Source organism: Coturnix japonica, chromosome 7 (assembly GCF_001577835.2).
Source record: "Coturnix japonica isolate 7356 chromosome 7, Coturnix japonica 2.1, whole genome shotgun sequence".
Taxonomy (NCBI): domain Eukaryota; kingdom Metazoa; phylum Chordata; class Aves; order Galliformes; family Phasianidae; genus Coturnix; species Coturnix japonica.
In genome coordinates, this window is record NC_029522.1 from 20,888,760 (window position 1) to 20,909,471 (window position 20,712).

At 40.9% G+C, this 20,712-nt stretch overlaps 1 protein-coding gene across 1 annotated transcript in view; it reads left to right on the top strand.

Annotated features, from left to right (window-relative positions):
* Positions 1-19,422, top strand: part of TFCP2L1 (transcription factor CP2 like 1) — a 33,192-nt gene extending 13,770 nt beyond the window's left edge. The window contains exons 3-15 of the mRNA XM_015868828.2: positions 1,221-1,297; positions 2,867-2,972; positions 3,243-3,349; positions 3,945-4,097; positions 5,223-5,333; positions 7,056-7,147; positions 8,768-8,816; positions 8,913-9,006; positions 10,076-10,166; positions 10,854-10,954; positions 11,451-11,593; positions 13,469-13,520; positions 13,964-19,422. Coding sequence (XP_015724314.1) covers positions 1,221-1,297; positions 2,867-2,972; positions 3,243-3,349; positions 3,945-4,097; positions 5,223-5,333; positions 7,056-7,147; positions 8,768-8,816; positions 8,913-9,006; positions 10,076-10,166; positions 10,854-10,954; positions 11,451-11,593; positions 13,469-13,520; positions 13,964-14,001 — 1,214 coding nt within the window. The 3' untranslated portion in view covers positions 14,002-19,422. The remainder of the gene's footprint in view (positions 1-1,220; positions 1,298-2,866; positions 2,973-3,242; positions 3,350-3,944; positions 4,098-5,222; positions 5,334-7,055; positions 7,148-8,767; positions 8,817-8,912; positions 9,007-10,075; positions 10,167-10,853; positions 10,955-11,450; positions 11,594-13,468; positions 13,521-13,963) is intronic.
* The last annotated feature ends 1,290 nt before the right edge of the window (positions 19,423-20,712 follow it).

The window sequence follows — 20,712 nt, forward strand, 5'->3', positions numbered from 1 at the left end:
AAGTGATGTGCAAACATTTGAGGATCCAATGCAGCCCTTGCTGTCCTCCACCCCCCATCCCAGCCAGCTGAATAGGCACAGCTATCTGTGCTCCGGTAATAGGGTCTGTGCTCACAAGGACAAGTGGGAGAGCCAAGATTCCCAAAAAGGAACCTGATTGAAATTCATTGCCCTTTTGACACGTAACCCTTCTATTTCTAAGGCCAGAAGTGTAGCATTCTTCTCCCCGCTGGTAGCAACTGCTCAGAGGGAGATCTATCTGCTTTGCAGTTTTCTGCAGGGCTGGTTCAGAGGAGAAGCTGGTTGAACCAGAAGAACCAAACTGCTCTCCCTCTTGGTGCCTGCCTTGTTGTAACTGTGCATTTTTTCAGTAAAAAGGGAGGATATCGTGTTGAACAAGAAAAACTGGGTACGGAGGACATGCATACGTTATATGTTCCTGCCCTGCCTCTTTACCAGCTGTAGGTTTGTTGTGCAGTTGTTCTGATACTGTAAGCTTTTGTAATGCCTTTACCATTTGTGCATAAGGTTTTGGGACGCCAGTCTCCTTGGCCTACTGTCAGCCTTGGAGAGTGATGGTATTTCATGAACCAGCTAGAGGAACTCTACTGAGTTGGCTGATTCCGTTATGCTGAGGAGTGGTGGTGGTGGGGTCCAACTCCCTTTCAGTGGGGATTCCAAAGTCCTTGCACCTACTGTAATACGCAGTGCTGCTTTCACCTGCATCTGAAGGAGGATTTGTGCACTGGGCAGCCACATCTGAGATTGTATGGAACAAATCTTGTCTTTCTGGTTCACTGAGACGTATTGCAGCCCTGACCTTGCTGTCTTTAGTGGAACAGTGACTAGACCTGTTGTGCAGCAGCTCTTCACACAACTTTGCTTCAGTAGGACAGGCAGATAAAGGCAGCACTGCTGTAGAGGGAAACCCAGTGTCAAGCACTGTGGTGGATTTGTGGAGGGTGACCAGAAGGCTGTAGCAGGCTTGGGAGACAGAGTGCAATTGGTGCCTGAGTGCTTTGAGCAGCCATCAGACAAACCTTCCCCTCAGATTTCTGCTATGCTTTAGTTCCTACTCTTATTACTGGGGCAAATGCATTATGTTACCAAAAATGAGCTTTCCCTGATCAAACGTATGCTTTATTAGCCACATAAATGCCAGCATGACTCTCATTGCTACAACATATTAAACACCTTGGAAATGTTTCCTTAAACTCTAGGTCAGTCTTATGAAATCCGTCTACTTGAGAATAGGAAATTGGGAGAGTTTCAAGATTTAAACACAAAATATGTAAAGGTAAGGAGAAACATAGATTTCTTTTCTTCCTGCTACTACATACAGCCTCTAATGAAGGGCCTGACCTTGCTCACACTGAGACAGTGGAAGATACTTTGCCGTTGTTATTAATGGGAGCAGGGCTGATGGAGTTATTCTGAGTGCTGGAGTTTCATGGGTCTATGCTGCTTGACTTTACAAGGCTTCAAGGGAACCTTTGTTCTGTTTGTGATCATGACCCCAGAGTTTCGCTGTGAATATTGGGTTCAGGGGAATCCGAAAGTTCAGAGGTGAACATGGTCAAAACTGCAGAGACAGGCCTTTCTCCCCTTCTTACCCCGAGCAGCACACCTGTGTTGTTCCATTCCATGTCATGCAGAAGACCTTGGCCTTCACACTCTTCTGCCACACAGGTTCTGCATAGCTCCAGTTTACTTCAGTAACGAGCATGATTTTGAACATAGAGAACTTGATTGTTTCTGTTCAAATTCAAAAACTTGGCTCCAGATCTTGTTTCTGGATCCAACCTTCAAGCCTTCCTCTCCCAAATTCTTGGCTGTTCAGCAACAGGATTTCTTTCGAGAAGTTGGGACTGATTGCAAAATTTGGATTCCAATCTGGACTTCAATTGTCCAAGTTTAGGCAGGTCCACACTTGGCTTTTGGCCCATTTCAGGAAGCATATGGATTTGGATTCCAATTTTGCAGGCATTCCCGCAGTGGCTTGCTTGTTTTGTAGCTTGGGTTTGATTTGGGCCTTTCTCAGGTTCACTGGCAAAATTTGCTCACTCATTTGATGTGCAAGGCCTCAGTAGGAGCAGGGAATTGAGAAACTGGGAAATAAAGGGCAATTATCTCACGCTAGTGTAGCACTCTGAGTAAGGATTTATTATCTCGGGATACCTTGGACTTGTCTGCCCTGGGGAATGCCTTTGTTCCAGCCTGTTGTCTCCAGTTGTTGACATGGTTGCACCATTGCAGGCCAGAGATGAAACTTCCCGTTACAGTAGAGTTCCTATCCTGTACTCCTTTAACTACATTGGGCAAATTCATTGTCAAAGACTGGTGGTTAATGGCTGGAATCAAGTTTAATTCCCACTGACAGGATGTATAGGCATGTCAACTCCACTTGTGCAGGGACAGGTGGACTGGCTTCCAGGTGTTCTGATCAGAGTGAGATATACAGGGGATGCAGCGTGTTACAGACACCTTAAATGCACCCCACAAGTGAGCCACTTTGGGTGTGGAGGCAATATAGTGATGTTTACATGGCATGGCACCTAACATTAGGTAGACACTGCTATAGTGCTTCCAGACCAAAGCCCAGGGAGCTGTGTAGGGTTGTGTTATTCAGTGCACATGTGCCCTGTGAAGGGGAAAGCATATTGCTCTCTTGCTCCAGGGGTCTCTTAGGAATTTGAGAAACACGAAAATGGGTCTCTTAGGGGAAACCTCTGCTCTCATCATGAATGGGGGTTAAAAACATGTAGAAGTAACAGATCAGCTTCTACTCCTACAATGGAAAACCAAAGTCATCTCAAAAGAAGGGCCTCTAGATCATATTGTTCACCTTGACATCTTTTCTTAACAGAGTATAATCCGTGTAGTTTTCCATGACCGACGCCTGCAATATACAGAGCATCAGCAACTGGAGGGCTGGAGGTGGAGTCGGCCTGGGGACCGCATCCTTGATATAGGTGAGGCTATTTCATTTGGTTCTTTTGAAGAGCTGGGAAGTGAGGTGCTGAATGCTGTTCTGTGTGTTTTCATGGATGGTTTTGTTGTTGTTTTTAAACATACTCCTCTCTTAGGAAACCTATGGGCATTTGGGTGGGAAATAGGACTGTAGGTCACAAATAGATATATCGTGGATGGCTTGGCTTTTCACATGCATCTCGTAATCATATAGAAATGCTTTCTCTTCTTCAATGTAATATTTTTAAAATTTTAGGGGTTTTCTTCTACAGATATTCCACTGTCAGTTGGAATCTTGGATCCCAGGGCCAGCCCCACGCAGTTGAACACGGTTGAATTTCTGTGGGACCCATCAAAAAGAGCCTCAGCATTCATTCAGGTAAAAGAGAAGTGATATTCCTGTTGTAAATACTGCGGGGAGGTAGCTTACGAAGACCTGGAGGGTTAAGGTAGCCAGCACATGAAGAAGAGAGAAAGGTGCTAATGATAACACTCAATCTTAAGTGTAACTAGAACTAGTTTATAGGATACTTTACTGGGTTACTTGCTAGTTTTGAAGTAATGTTTGCTCTAGCTGGGCTATTTAGAAGAAAGGGGAAAAAATCCACATTGATGATGCTTTCAAAGCATGAATTCTGTCTGGAGGAAGCTGTTCACAGCCTGCTAGTTTTTCTTGTTCTTGTTCATGAGTATTTCTTATCTCAAATGCAAACTGTCTGTTTTTAATCTGTATGTGGGATTTGCTTAAATCAAAGAATGCTTTTCCTGGTGATATTTCCCTGTAGGATTCTAATTCTTATTTTTTTTGACTAGAAGAACAGAAATGTAAATATTTTGAACCCTTCTGTCTCTTTCAGTTTCTGAGGAGTCAAAACCTCACGTTCAGGCAACCCTGCAAGTTCAAGGAGTCTAAAACTCAGTTTTTTACAGCTTCAAACAGTCTCCAGAGATGAGCACAGCTTTTGTTTTCCCAGGTGCATTGCATCAGCACAGAATTTACTCCACGGAAACATGGAGGCGAGAAAGGGGTGCCTTTCCGGGTGCAAATCGACACCTTTAAGCAGAATGAAAATGGTGAATATACAGAACACTTGCATTCTGCCAGCTGCCAGATCAAGGTGTTCAAGGTATGAAGTGATTCTGGCTCTGTCATCAGCTAGATTAGAGAACTACACAGCAATTCTAGTTAAAATTGAGTAACCTGAGTGTCATGCTGACACTGCTGCCAGTCCACTGTGCCTTGAATGAACAGTATGCACATGGAGATCTGGGCTGGTTTTCAATCTTAATACTGATTGAAAACCAACAACTCAAACTTTAGCTGGTTGGAATGAAAACCCATCAGATGTGTGTTGGTGCACAAAATAAATCTCTGTGTAATACAGTTGAGTAGTGTCTAAAAGCCATTGCCTTTTTTTAGTTTGTGTCCTGAAGGTGATTTATAGGTAGGTGTCTCTGCTGTAGCAGGGAAGTTGGGACTAGATAATCTTGAAGGTCCCTTCCAAGCCAAACCATTTTGTGATTCTATGTATTGTAATTGATATGAAACATAGTCCAGATTCTAAGGAATATAGAGGATACTGTTTTAAGTCATTTTGAGTCAATCTATCATACCAACAATTTTCAGGGTATATCCACTGTGATTGAATGTCTGTAGGCGATCAAGAAAGCATGGGTGTTGCTGGTTTCTTTGATTTAATCTTCTATGAACAGTGAGGGCATAACTTGGAGATCTTAAATACACTTTGCTTTTTGCCACACAATTCCTCTCATTGCTACTTGGAGGAGATAAAGATGATTGTGTACATCACTAAAGCTCCTAAATGGACATGGTGAACATGGAGCCACTTAACAACAAAATTTTATTAGCCCTGTTTGCTCAAAGGGTCTGCTGCTCCACTCCTGCTCCTATGCGCAATGTCTTTCGTGTTCCTGAAGAGATGGTGCAAATGCAGTTGAAATGCACGACTTAGGGGGTTCGTGATCTGAGATAATTATCAAATGTCAAGATTGTGGTCAGTTTATTTTGGAATTGCAGTAGGAGGTAATTGGGAGGGGATGGTGGTATAGAAACAGTTGAGATGTTAGATTAATTTTTCTGTCTGGAAAATGCAGATCTGGTCTTGCTCCGTATGTAGAACCCCCATAAATCTTAAGGAGTCTTCTGTGAACAGATCAGAAAAAATCTGTTGGCTTCTGTTCCCAAACTTGTAATACTTGGCATAAGGGAAAGCTTGTGCTTGTGCTTATAGCCTAAAGGAGCAGACAGAAAACAGAAGACTGACAGGGAAAAAATGGAGAAGAAGACCACCCAAGAGAAGGAGAAGTATCAGCCTTCCTATGAGACCACCATTCTCACAGAGGTAAAATGTTTTAAGCATATGTCGTACTACTTCAGCATATTGGGAAACAGATTTCAGAGCAAACGCAGTTCTAACTGAGCATGGGAGATTCTATTATGCCAAGATCTGACGGAACCAGAGAGCTTAGTGAAATTATAATGTCTCTCACTGCTGAAGTTTATACAAGATGTCAAACTTTCCTATGTTTCAGGGTATAAACTAGCCCTTTACAGCCCATGTTTAAAAGAAACATTTTCTCTATCTTCTGCCATGCTCCTGGGCACTTGTTATGGCACTTAGATGCCAGCTGTATGAGGTATTTTCCTCAGAACTGTCTGGCACAGGCTCATGTTGGACATGGGTCCATTGAACACATGAATAGCCTGACTGATTAAATTATCAATCTGCTTTTCTGCGATTGTTCCTTGGAGGCTACTGTCACATACCAGCTCTTAGAAGGTTTTGGCTGGCTCTCTAGGAATATCTGAATGTCTTATGTTCTATGGATGTGACTGTCATCCAGTATAGAGATTAATGTGTTAACGCCTGTCCCCTCATTGCAGCGATGTATGTATAAGCTCATCCCAGGCTGTGGAATTACTAAGCAAAGGGGCTCAAAACAAGAGTTGAAAAGCACTGTTCGATCTCTCTGTGGGAATGTTTTGTAGTTTGATTTAATTCTTTTTTTTTAATTATTATTATTTTGATTTTGAAGTGGCTTGCTGGACTTCTGAAATTGAGATTTTTTGTCTTAATTTAAGTAAACTTCCTGTGAGATTCAGCCCTTCCCACTCAGTTTTCTTCAAGTTGCCAGAAGCAACCAGAGTGTTCTCTAACTCACCATGGTGATTGTTATTGAGGCTCTTGTGTACACAGACCTAATTCTACTGAGTTGGCAGATCCTAAACTTGCTATTAGCTCTGATACACTTTGACATATTGCACAGGGAAATGTGAGTTGCTAAAGAGTTAAATATTTGCTACTGCTGTATGTGGAGATAATAAAACTCCAAAACTCCAGCTTGTTTTCTTTTTATCGTTGAAACAAGGATCCTGCAGAGCGTTTTCTTGAGCTCTTGATGTCAGAGGCTTCTACAGGGCTAGATTTCTCCTACTGATTACTGTGGCATAAATACAGAGCAGAGTCACCAGCTCTAGCTGGTTGCTCTGGCTTTATGGTGGAGTATAGAATTTGTGCTGTGTTCGTGAAGGCTTTTAGAAGCTTTGTGTCTGTTTTATCTTAAACTTTTTCCTACATAATAATACATTTGTATCTCGAGCTCTTCCACTAATAGCCAGAGGTCTTAACAGGCTGGTTCATATTCTGCTTTTTCACTGGTATAAACCTGAAGCAATGCCACTGGAGCGTATTTGTCACTCTTGCCTGGATTTAATTAGGGATGTATAATTGAGACCAGGGGTATTTCTGTATCATTGCTGCTTTCAGTCTGAGTTGACTTACTGGCGTTGCTCTGACTTACAGCTGTGCACACTTTGGCCCAGTGTTATTTGGGGACAGGCTTTGTGAAATGGGAGAAATGTGGAATGCACAACTGGAATCAATCTGGCCCCCTGACAGCCTGCTTGGAGTGCAGCGTAGGATCCACGGCCCGTCTCCTCCTCCCAGCAGGAGTGATGAGCTGAAGTTAGTGGCGTGGCAACAGCATGAATGTGGTATGAGAGGAGAATCGAATCCTTTATTTCCAACCTCATGAAAGTATCCCCGCTGCCTTTCTTCCAACAGTGCTCTCCCTGGCCAGATCTGCCTTATCAAATGAACAGCGCTCCATCTCCAAGCTACAACAGTTCTCCAAACAGTTTCAACCTTGGAGATGGGTATGTAACAAATAAATGCTTTATATTTTTTGTTGATATGGTAACCTTTGGGTATGTTTCACATATCCAGGCATTTCATAGCCTGGAAGAGTACAAGGAGCAGTTTAGCCTCTGAGCACCCTTCCTTGAAAGGGAGAGAGATTTTTTCACAAAGATTTTAAATCCTTGCAGGCAAAAATTCCCTGTAATGCAGAGGCCTGTTTGTATGCCCACTGCTTGTGTGATTGCTGGGAGGTGATCATCTGAGAATTACCAGGGCAATTCATGCCATGAATTTCCTCTCTTACCTTTCTGTGGAGGTCAGGAAACACACTATGCACTGTTCCAGCAATTCTTACTATCTTCCAACAATAATGTGAGGTTCATTCAGCATCTCTTCAGAGCTGGTATTGCTCCCTTTTTATCTTAAGATGGTGTGCTGCATTCCCAATTGAATGAGATTTCAAGAAGCTGTATGGAGTAAGACAGCCTGAATTCTAAGAAACTATTCAAGGATGAAGGATAAAAAGGAGACATGTTTAATTCATTAATATTGCCATCATAAAGAAATAATTTTAATGGTTCTAAAATATTCAAGATGGTAGTTGATGGGTGAAATACACAGCAGGGACCCTCAGTACCTCTAAGTCATCTCTGCAACACTTTTTCCCTTAGTACTTTGGTGTAGCCCTTATCATTCTTCTTCCAGGACTCTTCAACCTTGATAGATTCCCATATAAGCCATTAATTAATTGATGTTGTACCACAGATTTTCAATGAGCAACTTCAACCCGTGGATAGACATGCACTGAAATGGCAGAAAGCAGTGTTAGCAGGGAGATCTCCTGAGCATTTTTTAGCCAGTGATAGATTATTAATCCTATGGGAAAATACTTGGATTGGATATTAGGAAAAATTTGTTCTCTGAAACAGTGGTGAGGTATTGTAACAGGCTGCCCAGTGGTGGAGTTGTTGTACCTGAAGATGAAAAGAAAAGGGTAGATGTGGTATTGAGGGTTTAGTGGGCATGGGTGATGGGTTGGTGGCTGGACTAGATGATCTTAGTGGTCTTTTTTAACCTTTATGATTCTATGAAAATCCTATTGATATTTTGAGAGAGTCTATTAGAAATGCACTTTCATCTAATATAGTTAACTTGCAGCTTACTATGTTTAAAATAACACCAGGGCTGAATTAGAAGGTCCTTTGTTATTCAAATTTAGTAAGAATTGCTATTAGACAGTGTTAGAGGATTTCTTGCTCATAGAATGGTTGAGTTCAGCCATGTTGGTGGGTCACAACTTGTATAATTAGATGGGTTCACGTTATTAAGTCACTTGTATGGAATACCTTGAATGAGATCACTGAACTGAGATTTTTCTCTCAGTGTTGAGGAAGAGCTCAACTGAGCAACAAAAAGCTCAAGCAGATATTCAATCAGTTCTTTTTTGTTCTTGGTCCAGATTTTGGACACCTTTTTAAAGATCTGATAGAGGTGAAAGCCATGTTGGTATGTAACTTGTAACAGTTGAACCAAATAGAGGAGGGGGAGGAGGTTGGACACTGCAATGCAAAATATAAAATAATGTTTTTTGTCTGTTTTTTTTTTTTTCTCTTCCAACTTCATACAATTTTTTTTAGCAACAGTTCTCCAACCCACCAAGTGGAGCTCCTGCCTCCCAGCAATGATGTAAGTATTTGAGATCATGTTAATGTGGTGCTTTTCTTTTTTAGGACACTGGTGAACAGTTCATTTCAAGACCTTCTTATTCTTTTTGCAATGTAGCATCTCCTTCCTTCTGCTTCTATTCAAGATGCCCAGCAGTGGCTTCATCGTAATAGGTTCTCTCCATTCTGTAGACTCTTCTCAAGTTTTTCGGGTGAGTTTAAGTAATCTAATTATTTTGTCTTTATTCTCTCTTGTAAGTCCAGCTCATGCTCCCTTTCAAACTGCTGGCCAGTTTTGGTGGGTTCACTGATCTGATCCAGTGCCCTTGTTCTTTTGTTCTTAGATTGTTTAGCATTTGCTAAAACATACACTGTGGAAATAATGGACGTGAAGTTGGAAAGGGACTTCTTGAGTTCCTTAGCTCCAACACATTTCTTGAAGGAAGTTCAGTTAGATCAAATTGCTTAGGGCCATGTGCAGATGCATTCCTAGTGTCTCCAAGGCTGAACAATCCATGATTCAGACTAGATATCTGGAAGAAATTGTGTACTGTGAGGGTTGGTGAGACACTGGAACAGATTGTTCAGTGAGGCTGTGAATGCCCCCTCCCTGGAAGCATTCAAGGCCAGATTGGATGGGGCTGTGAGCAACCTGGTCTAGGGGAAGGTGTCCCTGCCTATAACAGGAGGTTGGAACTAGGTGATCTTTAAAGTTCCTTCCAACCTAAACATTCCATGATTCTATGATCTGTATAATCTAATCAAATACTTGATTCCTCTCACAGTGAAAAAATTTCACTTTTACCTAATCTGCATTTCTCATCTTTCAACTTCCATTTGCTGTCTCTGGCCTTGTCACTGTGCACCTTTGAGAAGTGTCTGGCTCTGTCTTTGCTGTACCCTTCCTTACTGCTGTTGTACAGAGCAGTAAGATGGTGGAATGGGGTAGTATTAAAGACACTGAAGCCTTGAGGGGCTTTTGTGACAATGTGATGAGTGTGGCAGTCAAAGAAAACTGAGACATTTAGTGAAGCTTGTTTCTGTGTTGGCTTGAATATCTTCCTGTGGACCTGTTCTTCTGATGGATTCTAGCACTCCATTTCTCAATGATGAATTTGTAGCATACACCTGTCTAAAATTTGCAGTCTGTCCCATCTATCTAATTTAACTTTGTGGATTCCCTTTCCCTTCCCTCTTTTGTTGCCCATGCATGCAATTTGGAAGCTAAGATTTGCTTAACTTCTGGAAAAAAAAAAAAAAAAATCAATTTGAAATATGTAGGTGCTGACTTACTGAAGATGTCCAAAGAAGATTTTGTTCAGATCTGTGGGCCTGCAGATGGAATTCGGCTGTTCAATGCAATCAAAGGAAGGTTTGTACTTCTTCCTTCCTACTTTCCTTGTTATTGCAGCACCAATTGATACACTTCTAGTGTTAATTCTAAGTTAATCCTAGAGCTGTAGCATTTAGAACTCCCTTTAACACCTCAAAAGGTAGTTTTAAAGGCTGGAGATGACAGTGGTATTCAAATCCAAGCACAGATCAGAAATGCTCCCAAACTCTCGTGTGAGTTAAAAATTAAGCAGTATAATGTGGATCTCCAGTGGTTTATTTGTTATCAGCTGATAGTTTGCATCTACTTCATATGCAACACAGCCTACAGTACTCTGTCTTGCATCTCTGTCATATGTAACAAACAAACAAAATAAATCTAGAGCCTCAAATGACTCTAAAATTTAATTTAAGTGGCAACATCTTAAGTTCCTCATCTGATCAGAATTTAAATCAGTAAAGAAGGGTTTGATGGACTGCTTTGCAAATGCTGAATGCTGTTTGTTCTTATCCAACCCTGAAGGAAGTTAAGGTGCTCTGCAGTCTGCCACCACTTCCCAAGTGGACTTTGTCAGACTTCCGAAGTTGTTTAGCCACCAGAATCAAAGCTGTTCTACTTAGCTGATTATTTATGAACAGTTTGAATGATTCCATCTTTCAGTGTTTGGCGCTGAGTGGAACAATTTTAGATCTTAGTAACTCATTATTATCTTTTAATAATCCATAGAAATGTAAGACCCAAGATGACAATTTATGTCTGTCAAGAACCAGAGCAAAACAGATCCCATCTCCACCAAAAACGAGAGAATGGAGATGGCAGTCTGTGTGGTAAGCTTTTACGTATGGATTTTGTTTTCTGAAAATACTACTTTCTGCCTGAGCTCTGTTGAATGGTTTAAAGAGGCCCCATTTATCCCAGTTTTGATACTGTTAGGCTGTAACATCTAATAAAATAATACTTCTATGAAACATGTATTTTTCTACTTAGCAGAAGCTTAAAATATCAAAATTTAGAAGTAGATTATCCAACAATACTAACATCCCCATAAGATTATTATTTTTTGTGCCCTGTGAGACATGTTGTCATTAGTCCCTATGATTTCCTCTGGGCAAATTTGGCATTAGTCTTATTTGCCTGCTGAACCCAAATATTAAGTATCAAGAGCCTTATCTGGGTCATCTTTGAATGTACTAAGCTTGCTTACTTACTGTCAGGATCTGAACCTTGATCTTAAACCCATTTGGTTGTTGATATTGAATATCTTGGTGTTATCTGTAATTACTACTCTATAATTACTCTGTAATTACTTTCAACTTGTTGCAGTATATCATGCAATCTTCCTGGAAGAGTTGACCACCTTGGAATTAATGGAGAAGATTGCAAATTTGTACAGCATTTCTCCACAGCAGATAAATCGAATCTATCGTCAGGGACCCACAGGGATCCATGTATTAGTGAGCAACGAGGTAAGGGTTTAAAGCAAACTATCAGAGCTGTAACAGCTGTCTGACTTCTTGAAGTATGAATGACCTTTTAAATTATGGAGTGAATTTTTAAGGAAACTTTGCAAGATCATTAACCCCAAAAAGTTAAAGCAAATAACTGATATCATTCATGCATAACATTGACTTTGGTGTGATTTTAAAGTTTTTGTGTTATAGAACATATATTTCCATTTCATTTTGGCTGCTTAAACAAATTCCCAAATGAAGATCTGAAGGGAGATCCTTTAGAAATGAATAGGAAAGTTTTCTGGAGAAGACAAGTTTGCCGATCTTCAGGGCAATTAATCTTACATCTTGGCCAGTCATTAGAGCCAAGTAATGACTGACTGACTACCGGGTCAGAGTTAGCACTGTGTAAATGCACACTATGATTTCGTGAACCTCTGCTTACTGCTTGTGTCCCATTATATGATGGCTTAATTTAGTCCATTCCATTAACTTGTAGGTTAATAGCGAATTGCCCTTCTTCCTCTTCCCTATCCCCCTTAAATGACTTACTCATTAATGCACCAGAATCACTTAGGGAGCTTCATATGTAAGAAACATTTTTAAAACAAATGAAGCAGAGCATAGGTCTCAACAGGAGTCTAAAATGAAGGGCGTAATGCTTATTCCTGAAGTCTCCTTGCTATTTCAGCCTGATTAAATCTGAAACCTTAATGCTTTTATGGACATGAAGTGCTTGAAGGCAACTCTTGGTAGGGGAATTACCTGAACTAGCTTGGGTATAAGGCTCTAACTATTTACTGAAGTCAATTATTAACAATGCCTATTGCTTTATTTTTGTGAGTTTTTTGTTTTTTTGGTTTTTTTTTCCTTGTTCTGGTAGTATAGTGGGAAGAGTGAAGCACTGTATGAATGTACTTCATGCATCATTAGGTGCAGGCACACAGACTGGCCAATGAAGTTTGATTTGCCAAAGCAGGTGAAGAGGGTGTTTATTGTGAGAACTTACAGCTGGAAAGCGCTCTACTCTGTGTACTGAATAGTGTTCAGTAGTTAGGAGAAAGGTTTTGAATAAAGCTGGATTTTCTGGGTTATCATAGAGAGATCTGATCACCTCCATTCTGAAGTTAGGTGTTTTGGGGTCTGCTTCAGCTGCAGGAGTCACCTCCAGGAGGTGATTTATTTCCTCACTTCCACACAGCTGCTCTGGGATGGGATTAAACATTTACAATGGATGAAACTTAAGTGAGTAGTTCAGATCAGACCTGAAGCGAGCTGAGTCTCTTAACCATGGAGTCACGGCATTTCTAGGTATTGTCTGGTCAAAACTACTGGTTGGACACTTCTGAAATAACTTTATGTTAACAGTATGCCTTTACTCAGCAAGGAGCTTATTTCTCAGGGCTGAACACCTCTAGGTATTTTCCTAGAGCCTAATGTAAACACAACTGAGCTTTATGGTTCTGCTGAATCTATGCATGTATACACACACCTGTGTGTATGTGTGTATTATGCTTGCTGAGAGAGGGCCTATCTTCAGACTAAAATGGTGTAGCATCATTTAAAGATTAAGTCTCTTAACGGAATTAATAGGCTAGCTGGAGTGTTGAAAGAAATTGCAGGAGCAGGATGAGTAAAATGCTGAACCAGCCAGATCAGTTCCAGGCAAAGCACTTCAATGTAACTTTCTCTTAAGCGCATTAACAGCTGCAAGGACTTCATGTAATCACTCATGTACATCTAATAATATATGGATGGGATTACTGAGAAATATATAGACACTAGGTTTTGTTTGGTAACTTCTTTAAAGTTAGTATTGACACCAAAAGAAACTTGAGTTAAATGGCTAAAAATATTGTGTTGTTTTTTTTTTTTTCTTCTTCCCTTCAGATGGTGCAAAACTTCCAGGATGAATCTTGTTTTGTTATCAGCACATTAAAAGGTAACTATTGGTGCTCTTATTATGTGTTTCTAAAGGTATTTTCTCTGTTCAGTGCAACTAAACTTTTTCACAAACTTGGTGCTGGTGTCCTGAAGAGGAAACTAATGTTATTTTTAAAGGTAGTCAAGAAGTTACATCTGTTTACTGATAGACTGCTATGTGTTTTCCTTTGTTACACTGCTATAAGATTTCCATAATTCCACCAACACCTCTGACATAAATGAGCAGAAAGTCTTAAAGCAAAGAGGAATGCTGATATGTTGGGCTTTTTTTGTTGTTTCTTTTTTAATGTAAATGCTTTGACCTAGATGTTCAACACTGATTGTCATGAATGGGTTGTGGAACAAGAATGCAAACTAGTGAAAACTAAGAAAATCTGGAGTTATTCATCTGTGTTGTTTTCTAAAATCAGTGAAAAAATGCTTTGCATTTCTTTGTTACAGCTGAAAGCAATGATGGCTACCACATCATTTTAAAATGACCCTGCTGCACAGAAAGACTTTGACAGCCTAAAATTTAGTGCCTCACTGAGATTGCTACAACCTAGACTGGAAACATGAAGAACCTTCTGGATAAAATGCTCCTATGAACTTAAGAATTACCAAACAGCTTAAGGAAAAACTTGCTTTTGCAGATATTCTTTTTTCTTTTTTTCTTTTTCTTTGTTTTGAATCTGAAGTTGAGAACACTCTCAATGCTTGTCCATGTTTCTTCCCCCCTCCATTCCTCTACAGTCTTAAAAACTGAGGTTTCTGCATATTGCTTAGAAACATCTGCCGTGTACTAAAGGGAAAGATAAAAAAACAAAAAAACAAAAAAACAAAAAAAACCCAAGACAATTCTCTAGACCCCTCATGGTTGGGTGAATTGATTTATTTACAGTTCTGAATGTGGCTTGTTATTATTATTTTGGCTTTCACCACACACCCCATTGCTGATGGACACGGGCTCCCTGGGGATCCTCTTTTACTCTTTGAGGTGGAAGGCTTGGGGCTTAACCTGCATCAGACAGCAATACAGAGAATAGAACTGATGCCCAGTCCCTGCTCAGAGCATCAGTCCTGGAAGCTTGCAATTAGCTGCTTTCCACCTGTAGATACGTTTAAAGTCCATAGACCTTGGTCTGACCTGACAGCTTCTGTAACATCCATCCAACAGTACGGTTCTGCAGGGTTCAAGGGGGAACGTACAACCTGAGGCAAGCAGTTCAGTACTGTATTATATCTTGAGCTTTAAAATAGTCTCCTTGAATTGAGTGTATGAGGATTTTCCAAGGAAATGTTTTGCTTATTGAAAGCTACAGAGCTGTTGACGAATTAATACCGTGGGTTTATTCCACACTACAAAGCGTTAATTGTCTGCTGTCTTTAACAGTAACTGGGAATTAGATTTTTTTATCATAGTGAGTAGTTAGGAGATGAAAATTAGTACAGTATGTAAAACCATGTTTAGATTGAACCTGGGTAATGGATCATCTTAGTTGCTGCTTCTTGTATTCTTGTTTTTTCACTCTTGACTCCTGTTTCAGATATTGACAACTATGGTCAACCCCACCCTCTCTTGGTCTTTCGGGAAGCCATCCAGACTCCATGTAGCTAACTAAGAGTGGCTTCCACTGATGTCCAAAGGCAAACTGGATCACACCCTTCTAGCATGGGGGGAGGCTTCTGGTTTTTTGGGTCTCCCAAGCCAAATGGCCATCCATTCTTCTGGAGTCTTTCATTTCACCTGGGTTGAAAGCTGAAATACCAAAATTTTTCCTGGAATGGAATATATATATATTTTTTTTTTTAATGAGAAATAATCAGTTGGAAAACGCCAAATAAAATGTTCTAGCGTTTTGAAATGGAAATATTTAATTAAATCCGTTTGACCCTTAATGCAGCATCAGTTTCAGCTACTGTTGCAGACCTCAGAAATTGCCATTCGAGTGCCTTGAGCGCCATGTCTCCCTTGGGGCTGAGCTCTTTGGCTGGATGTCAGATCCCATGATGTGCTTACTGCGGGTTCATCAAAGGGAGAATGCGTCACGAAGGCTGGAGGGGTGCCCGGGAGCTCAGCCTTCTGGGAAAGAAGGGGACGTGCAGCCTGTGAATTACAGCTCCCAGCTGACACTGGAAGAATTCGGACAGACACGGACGGTTATTTTTTTTTCTGACAGAAATGATGCGTTTCAAATTTTCCCTACAGAAATAAAGAGCAAAATACTGAGAAAAGCAACAGTTTTTTTCATTAAAAACATCAAGCTTTGTGCAAAAACAACCACCCATCCCCACCAGTTTCTTTACACCAAAAATAATACTAGAATAGAAAACTATGTTACAATGGGAAAAGCTTCAGCCAACTTCTCTAATTGCATACTTAGGCACAATCTTGCACAACTGGCTGTCCTGGTGCTCCGTGAATTGTAGCATTTATCTAAAGTGACTCTCAGGCTCTGCGACATGGCAATTCCACCTCTTGAAGTAACTGAAGGAACATGAAGCTGCTTTGTTAAGGACCAGGTGGTGTAGGTGAGAGAGTTGCAAGTGACCTCATGGTGGCCAAACAGTGGCTGGGGGAGTCTTCGGGGGAAGAAATTCCCTTTTGGAAGCTGGAAAACATCATCTTTCTGAGAGAAAGCTGTGGCCGCGTGAAATGTAACCCTTGCACTGAAGTGAAACTGCAGCTGAAGGGGAAGCCCATGTGTGACCAAAACTTTTAGTTCTGGTAAAACACTGGAACAAGCTTCTTAGAGAGGTGGTTGTTTCCCTGTGTCTACGAGTGGACATTTGGACAATGCCCTCAATAACACACTTTAGCTTTTGACTAGCCCGCAGTGGGCAGGCAGTTGGACTAGGTGATATTACAAGGTCCTTTCCAAGTGAACTATTCTATTACTTTCTGTCTTCTTGCCCAGGCTGGGCAGTTCTTTCTGGTCTTTGTGTCATGTGAGCATGTAGGAGCTTTGTCCTAAGGTGAGCTTCAGTGGAAGGCAAACCCCATACCTGCAGCTGCCCTGGACTGAATGATGATGTAGATGTTCCTTTTTCTGTCTGCAAGGCATATGTTACACCTGGTGCTGCAGCCTGCTCTGCATGCCACTATGTACATACCACTGTGTATCAGGGCTGTTACCTCGTTTCTCTTATGGAAGATGCTTCAGAAGATTGGCTGTGTTTTTTCATGCTCTCATGCAGTATTGGTCCAGTACTGTATATCTGGCCTAGCTGCTTGTGTATACAACTCAAGAGAGGTGAATCTGACCTGATGAAGGCAATTTAAAAGGCTCATTGGGGTTGGTAGGAAGAGTGTAGCTGATTCACCTACACACGATCTAGTAAAGGCGTATGTTTGGTGGCCCTGCTAGGCAGGGGGGTTGGAACTACATGATCCTTGAGGTCCCTTCCAACCCGGGTCATTCTGTGATTCTGTGTATTAAAATGTCCTTGAAGCCTGTGATTCTGTGAAATTCTGGGCACACAGCAATACTGAAACACAGCAGCGCAAAGGAAGGACAGAGGCAGCCTCAAGGTTATGAACTAAGGCCTGTTCGCTTATTTTTGAAGAATATAACTTGTTCTTAGTTATTTTAGAGGCAAATCTTGCTATAAGGAAGGAATATATGTGGAAGTCCTGATGCTATTTCAGTAGCATTGCGTGATTAATTCTGAACATGAATAACTCTGTTAAGGCTTTGTTATGTTTAGATTCTTTAAATCAAATAATTTTATATTGATATAAGGACGAATTTGACAATATATCTTGTTCTCCTTTCCATGCTGTAAGAAGGTATTCCGGAGTAAACAATTATATAGAGTAGGGATACTGTCTTACTAGGTGGGCTCTACTGTTTTTATCTATTCTAGCTTGTTTGTTAAGCTGTGTAACTAATGTGTACGTAAGGCTTATGCTTTCTTGACAGAGTTGAACCTAGTCCTTACTGAACCTTTGTCCCAGCAGAAACTTGGAGGCTTGTGTTCCAGCAGCATACACACCTATAAAGATCTAGATACCAGCTAGCTCGGAGTTTAGAAGAATGACAAGTTATTTCTGCTTGTTCCATCTCTGGGTGTTGGGAAAACCTTCTATTCAAGAATAAAAGAAGCACAAATAATTAATCTGGGCTAGATGTCTAAATTCAACATACATAGGCTAAAGGCATGGGATATAAGTAGCTTTCCCCATGTAAACATCCTAGAGGGGTTTTGCATTTGCTCTGTCCTTAAGTGCCTGTTACATTTTATATCTTTTTTTCAGTCCCTAATTCTTTTTTCAATAGTAGGGATTGAAACCTCCTGCTCAAAGTAATTTAAATAAGACTCTTTGTTTTTTAGCTCTGCAGACCCTTATCAGCTCTGGGTGGTACAAGTATTAACAAGTAGTGTGATGCCCCAGCCTGTCCACTTCTCAGTGGGCTCTCATTGAACATAAGCCTATGAGTTAAAGTGGGCCTGCTGGGGATGAAAGGATAGAAGAATAGGTTGAATTGAATACAATATAAAAAATAACTCAATTTAGAAGATACTGAAGTTCCCATCATCTTGGTGTGAAATGAACTGAACTTTCAGGATTTGCAGGTGGTAAAATGTTTCTTGCAGTTGACAAGTTCTGAAAGGCACTCTCCTTACAATGTAACATATACATATTTATGCATATAGACATATACACATACATGCCGTATTGTTTCAACGCATATATGTACTGAGTACTTGTGTCCTTTAAGTGGTACTCTACTTTGTTTAACTGCAGTTCAATGTAAAGAGCTCTTGTCGGTCAAGCTTCAAAGTCCAGTCAGTCTTTGGGTAGAAAAAGTCTACAGCTGGAGCTGTGGGTGATTTGGGCATGGTACACTTGGAGTGATGTAAATTTGATGAATTTCTGCAATATAAATCCCAAGCCTTGGTGAAGATGAGTACGTTCTTGAGCTAACACTGCAGCTTTACATTACAGCTTCTGAAAATTAGTTAAGGATAATTTGGCGGCCCAATGCTTTTAAGTTAGTAAGAGTTACTCCCTAAGCAGAACAGCTGTACTGTGACTTTCCTACCTTGATGTCATATTGTTTAAGCATTGGCTGTAATTCTAGCAACTGCCAGGTGGATGACTGGGACAGTTCTTTTTGTCTCTGTTCTCATTTTTCGACTGTTCTCAGAAAAAATGGTTGTATTCAGGCTGTGTCTTGCCTTTCTCCTTCTTTTACAAAATGGTTTTACCCTATGCTAGTAGTGCACATATTTTCTTAAGATTATAATCTGCTTGACAGCACAGGGTACTGCTCCAAGTGGGAATGTGCATTTGGTGTCAGTCATTGCTCCCGTGGGTGAATATCAGAAGGCAGAGTGGAGGTGCATTTCAGTATCTTTGCCTCTGTTTCAAAATAGGTTAAACTGGTACCTAATTTTTTTGTGCATTTCTGATTTGTGCTGTTTATTTTCTCTCTCTCTCTCTCTTTTTTTTTTTTTTTTTTCCTTGCCATCCTTTGAAATACTTCTGCTCTTTGTGGGGAGAGCAGGTAAGCAGTCGGTGTGCCTATGTTTTTCCCTTAGTAGCCTGCTGTTCTTGCATTTTGCTTGGGGCAAGTGTTTGTCTTTCAAAGGGCTATGGAAGTTACTTCTTTTCACTGACAATGCAGCCATTGGAGAAGGGCAATGCTGACCCCAAAGTTGGCATTATGGGTGAGGGCGAATAGAGGAGGGTGGGTTGGAGGCTGAGGCGTACCAGTTGTGAGTAAATACTGCCACACTTTTTGTCTTTTAGTTTGTTTGGTTTTTTTTTTTGTACATGAATTTAAAAAAAAAAAAAAAAAGAAAAGAAAAAAGAAAAAGCGTATTTTGCACTGGCTATTGTACTGTTGTGCAGAAGAAATCTGTATCTAGAATCTGTGCTCCAGTCAAAATGCAAATAAACCTGTTTGTAAGAAGCCTGTGTTTCGTCTCTGCTCTGCCTGGCTTGGATGTGTGCAGGAGAGCCATGCGTTGCGGCCGCATGGTGCTGAGTGCCCTCTCAAAATTGACAGGAGAGAAGGTTGACCATAGCAAAATGTCCTGCAGCCGTTTCTTCTTGTTGGGACTGGCTCCATTTCTCAGCGATACAATACAGAAGCAAGACCGTGAATAGTCTGTGAGCCCTGCCAAATGCAGACACCGAGAGGGGAGCTTATAAGAAAAAGACCTCCTTGGGAACACACCTAGAAGCTGTGGTTATGACTGGACAGGAGCTGAAAAGAGCTGGTATTGGGTGAGGAGAGCCAGGGTCCAAGAGTAGAGCTCCTAAGCCAAAGCTGTGGCTTAATCTCACACAAATCCTCAACAGCAAGCATTTCAAAATTAATTTTCCAGTGTATAAAACAATGCAGTCTTTCAGTTAAAAGTGTTAGTCCCAGCTGTGGAGCAGGCAGAGGAATAACATTCCTCATTCTCATTGTTTGAAAGGAGCTGAATACTTCCAGGCTTACCTGGGTAGGAAATACTCGATTCTGCAATTATTTCTGCATCTATTTTTAGTATATTACAGCAAGGACTGTAAGGAGAGGTTCTAGAAACCTTACGTTGGATAGCCTTAAGCACATGCAAAGCTAGGAGGAGTTTCTTTATGAAGAGTTATCAAAGCCAATCATCTTCCCTAAGGAAAAAATTCTGGATAATTGGCACTGCTTTGGGAATTAAGATCTCCATGACATCACCCAGTAGTAAAATCAGGGAAAAGTTGAGTAAAGAATGAGAGGCTGTGAGACAGTGGCAGCACAGGGAAGGGAAGCTCAGCATGAAAGCATGGAGGCTGCAAACATTAAGGACAGCGGTTTGGCACAGCTGTTTTAGGACTAAGAACGTTGTCCCAGTCAAGAATTATTCCAGCACCACTCCCAGTTTCCTACAGTTCTACCTCACGTTGTGGTGGGGTTTGTATAGCCACAGCTGTTGTTTCTCGAGGCAGCCACGGTTGCTTACTCTCATAGGTGTGGCCTTAGAGCAGTGAAATTCATGTGAGAATATGGGTGTAAATTTGGTGATTACTGAATTAACTAATAGGGGAAAAAAGAGGCTGTGGTTATAACCCATCAGAGGTCCATGGTTTCTTGGTTGTCATGCAGAAATTCGATCTCACTGCCATGTAGCTGACATCAGAAATGGTCAGTCAGCAAGCTGCTTTGGGTGCTGCTTCTTTCCTATCCTCCCCAGAATAACACAATGGTGTGAGGTACTCCAGGATT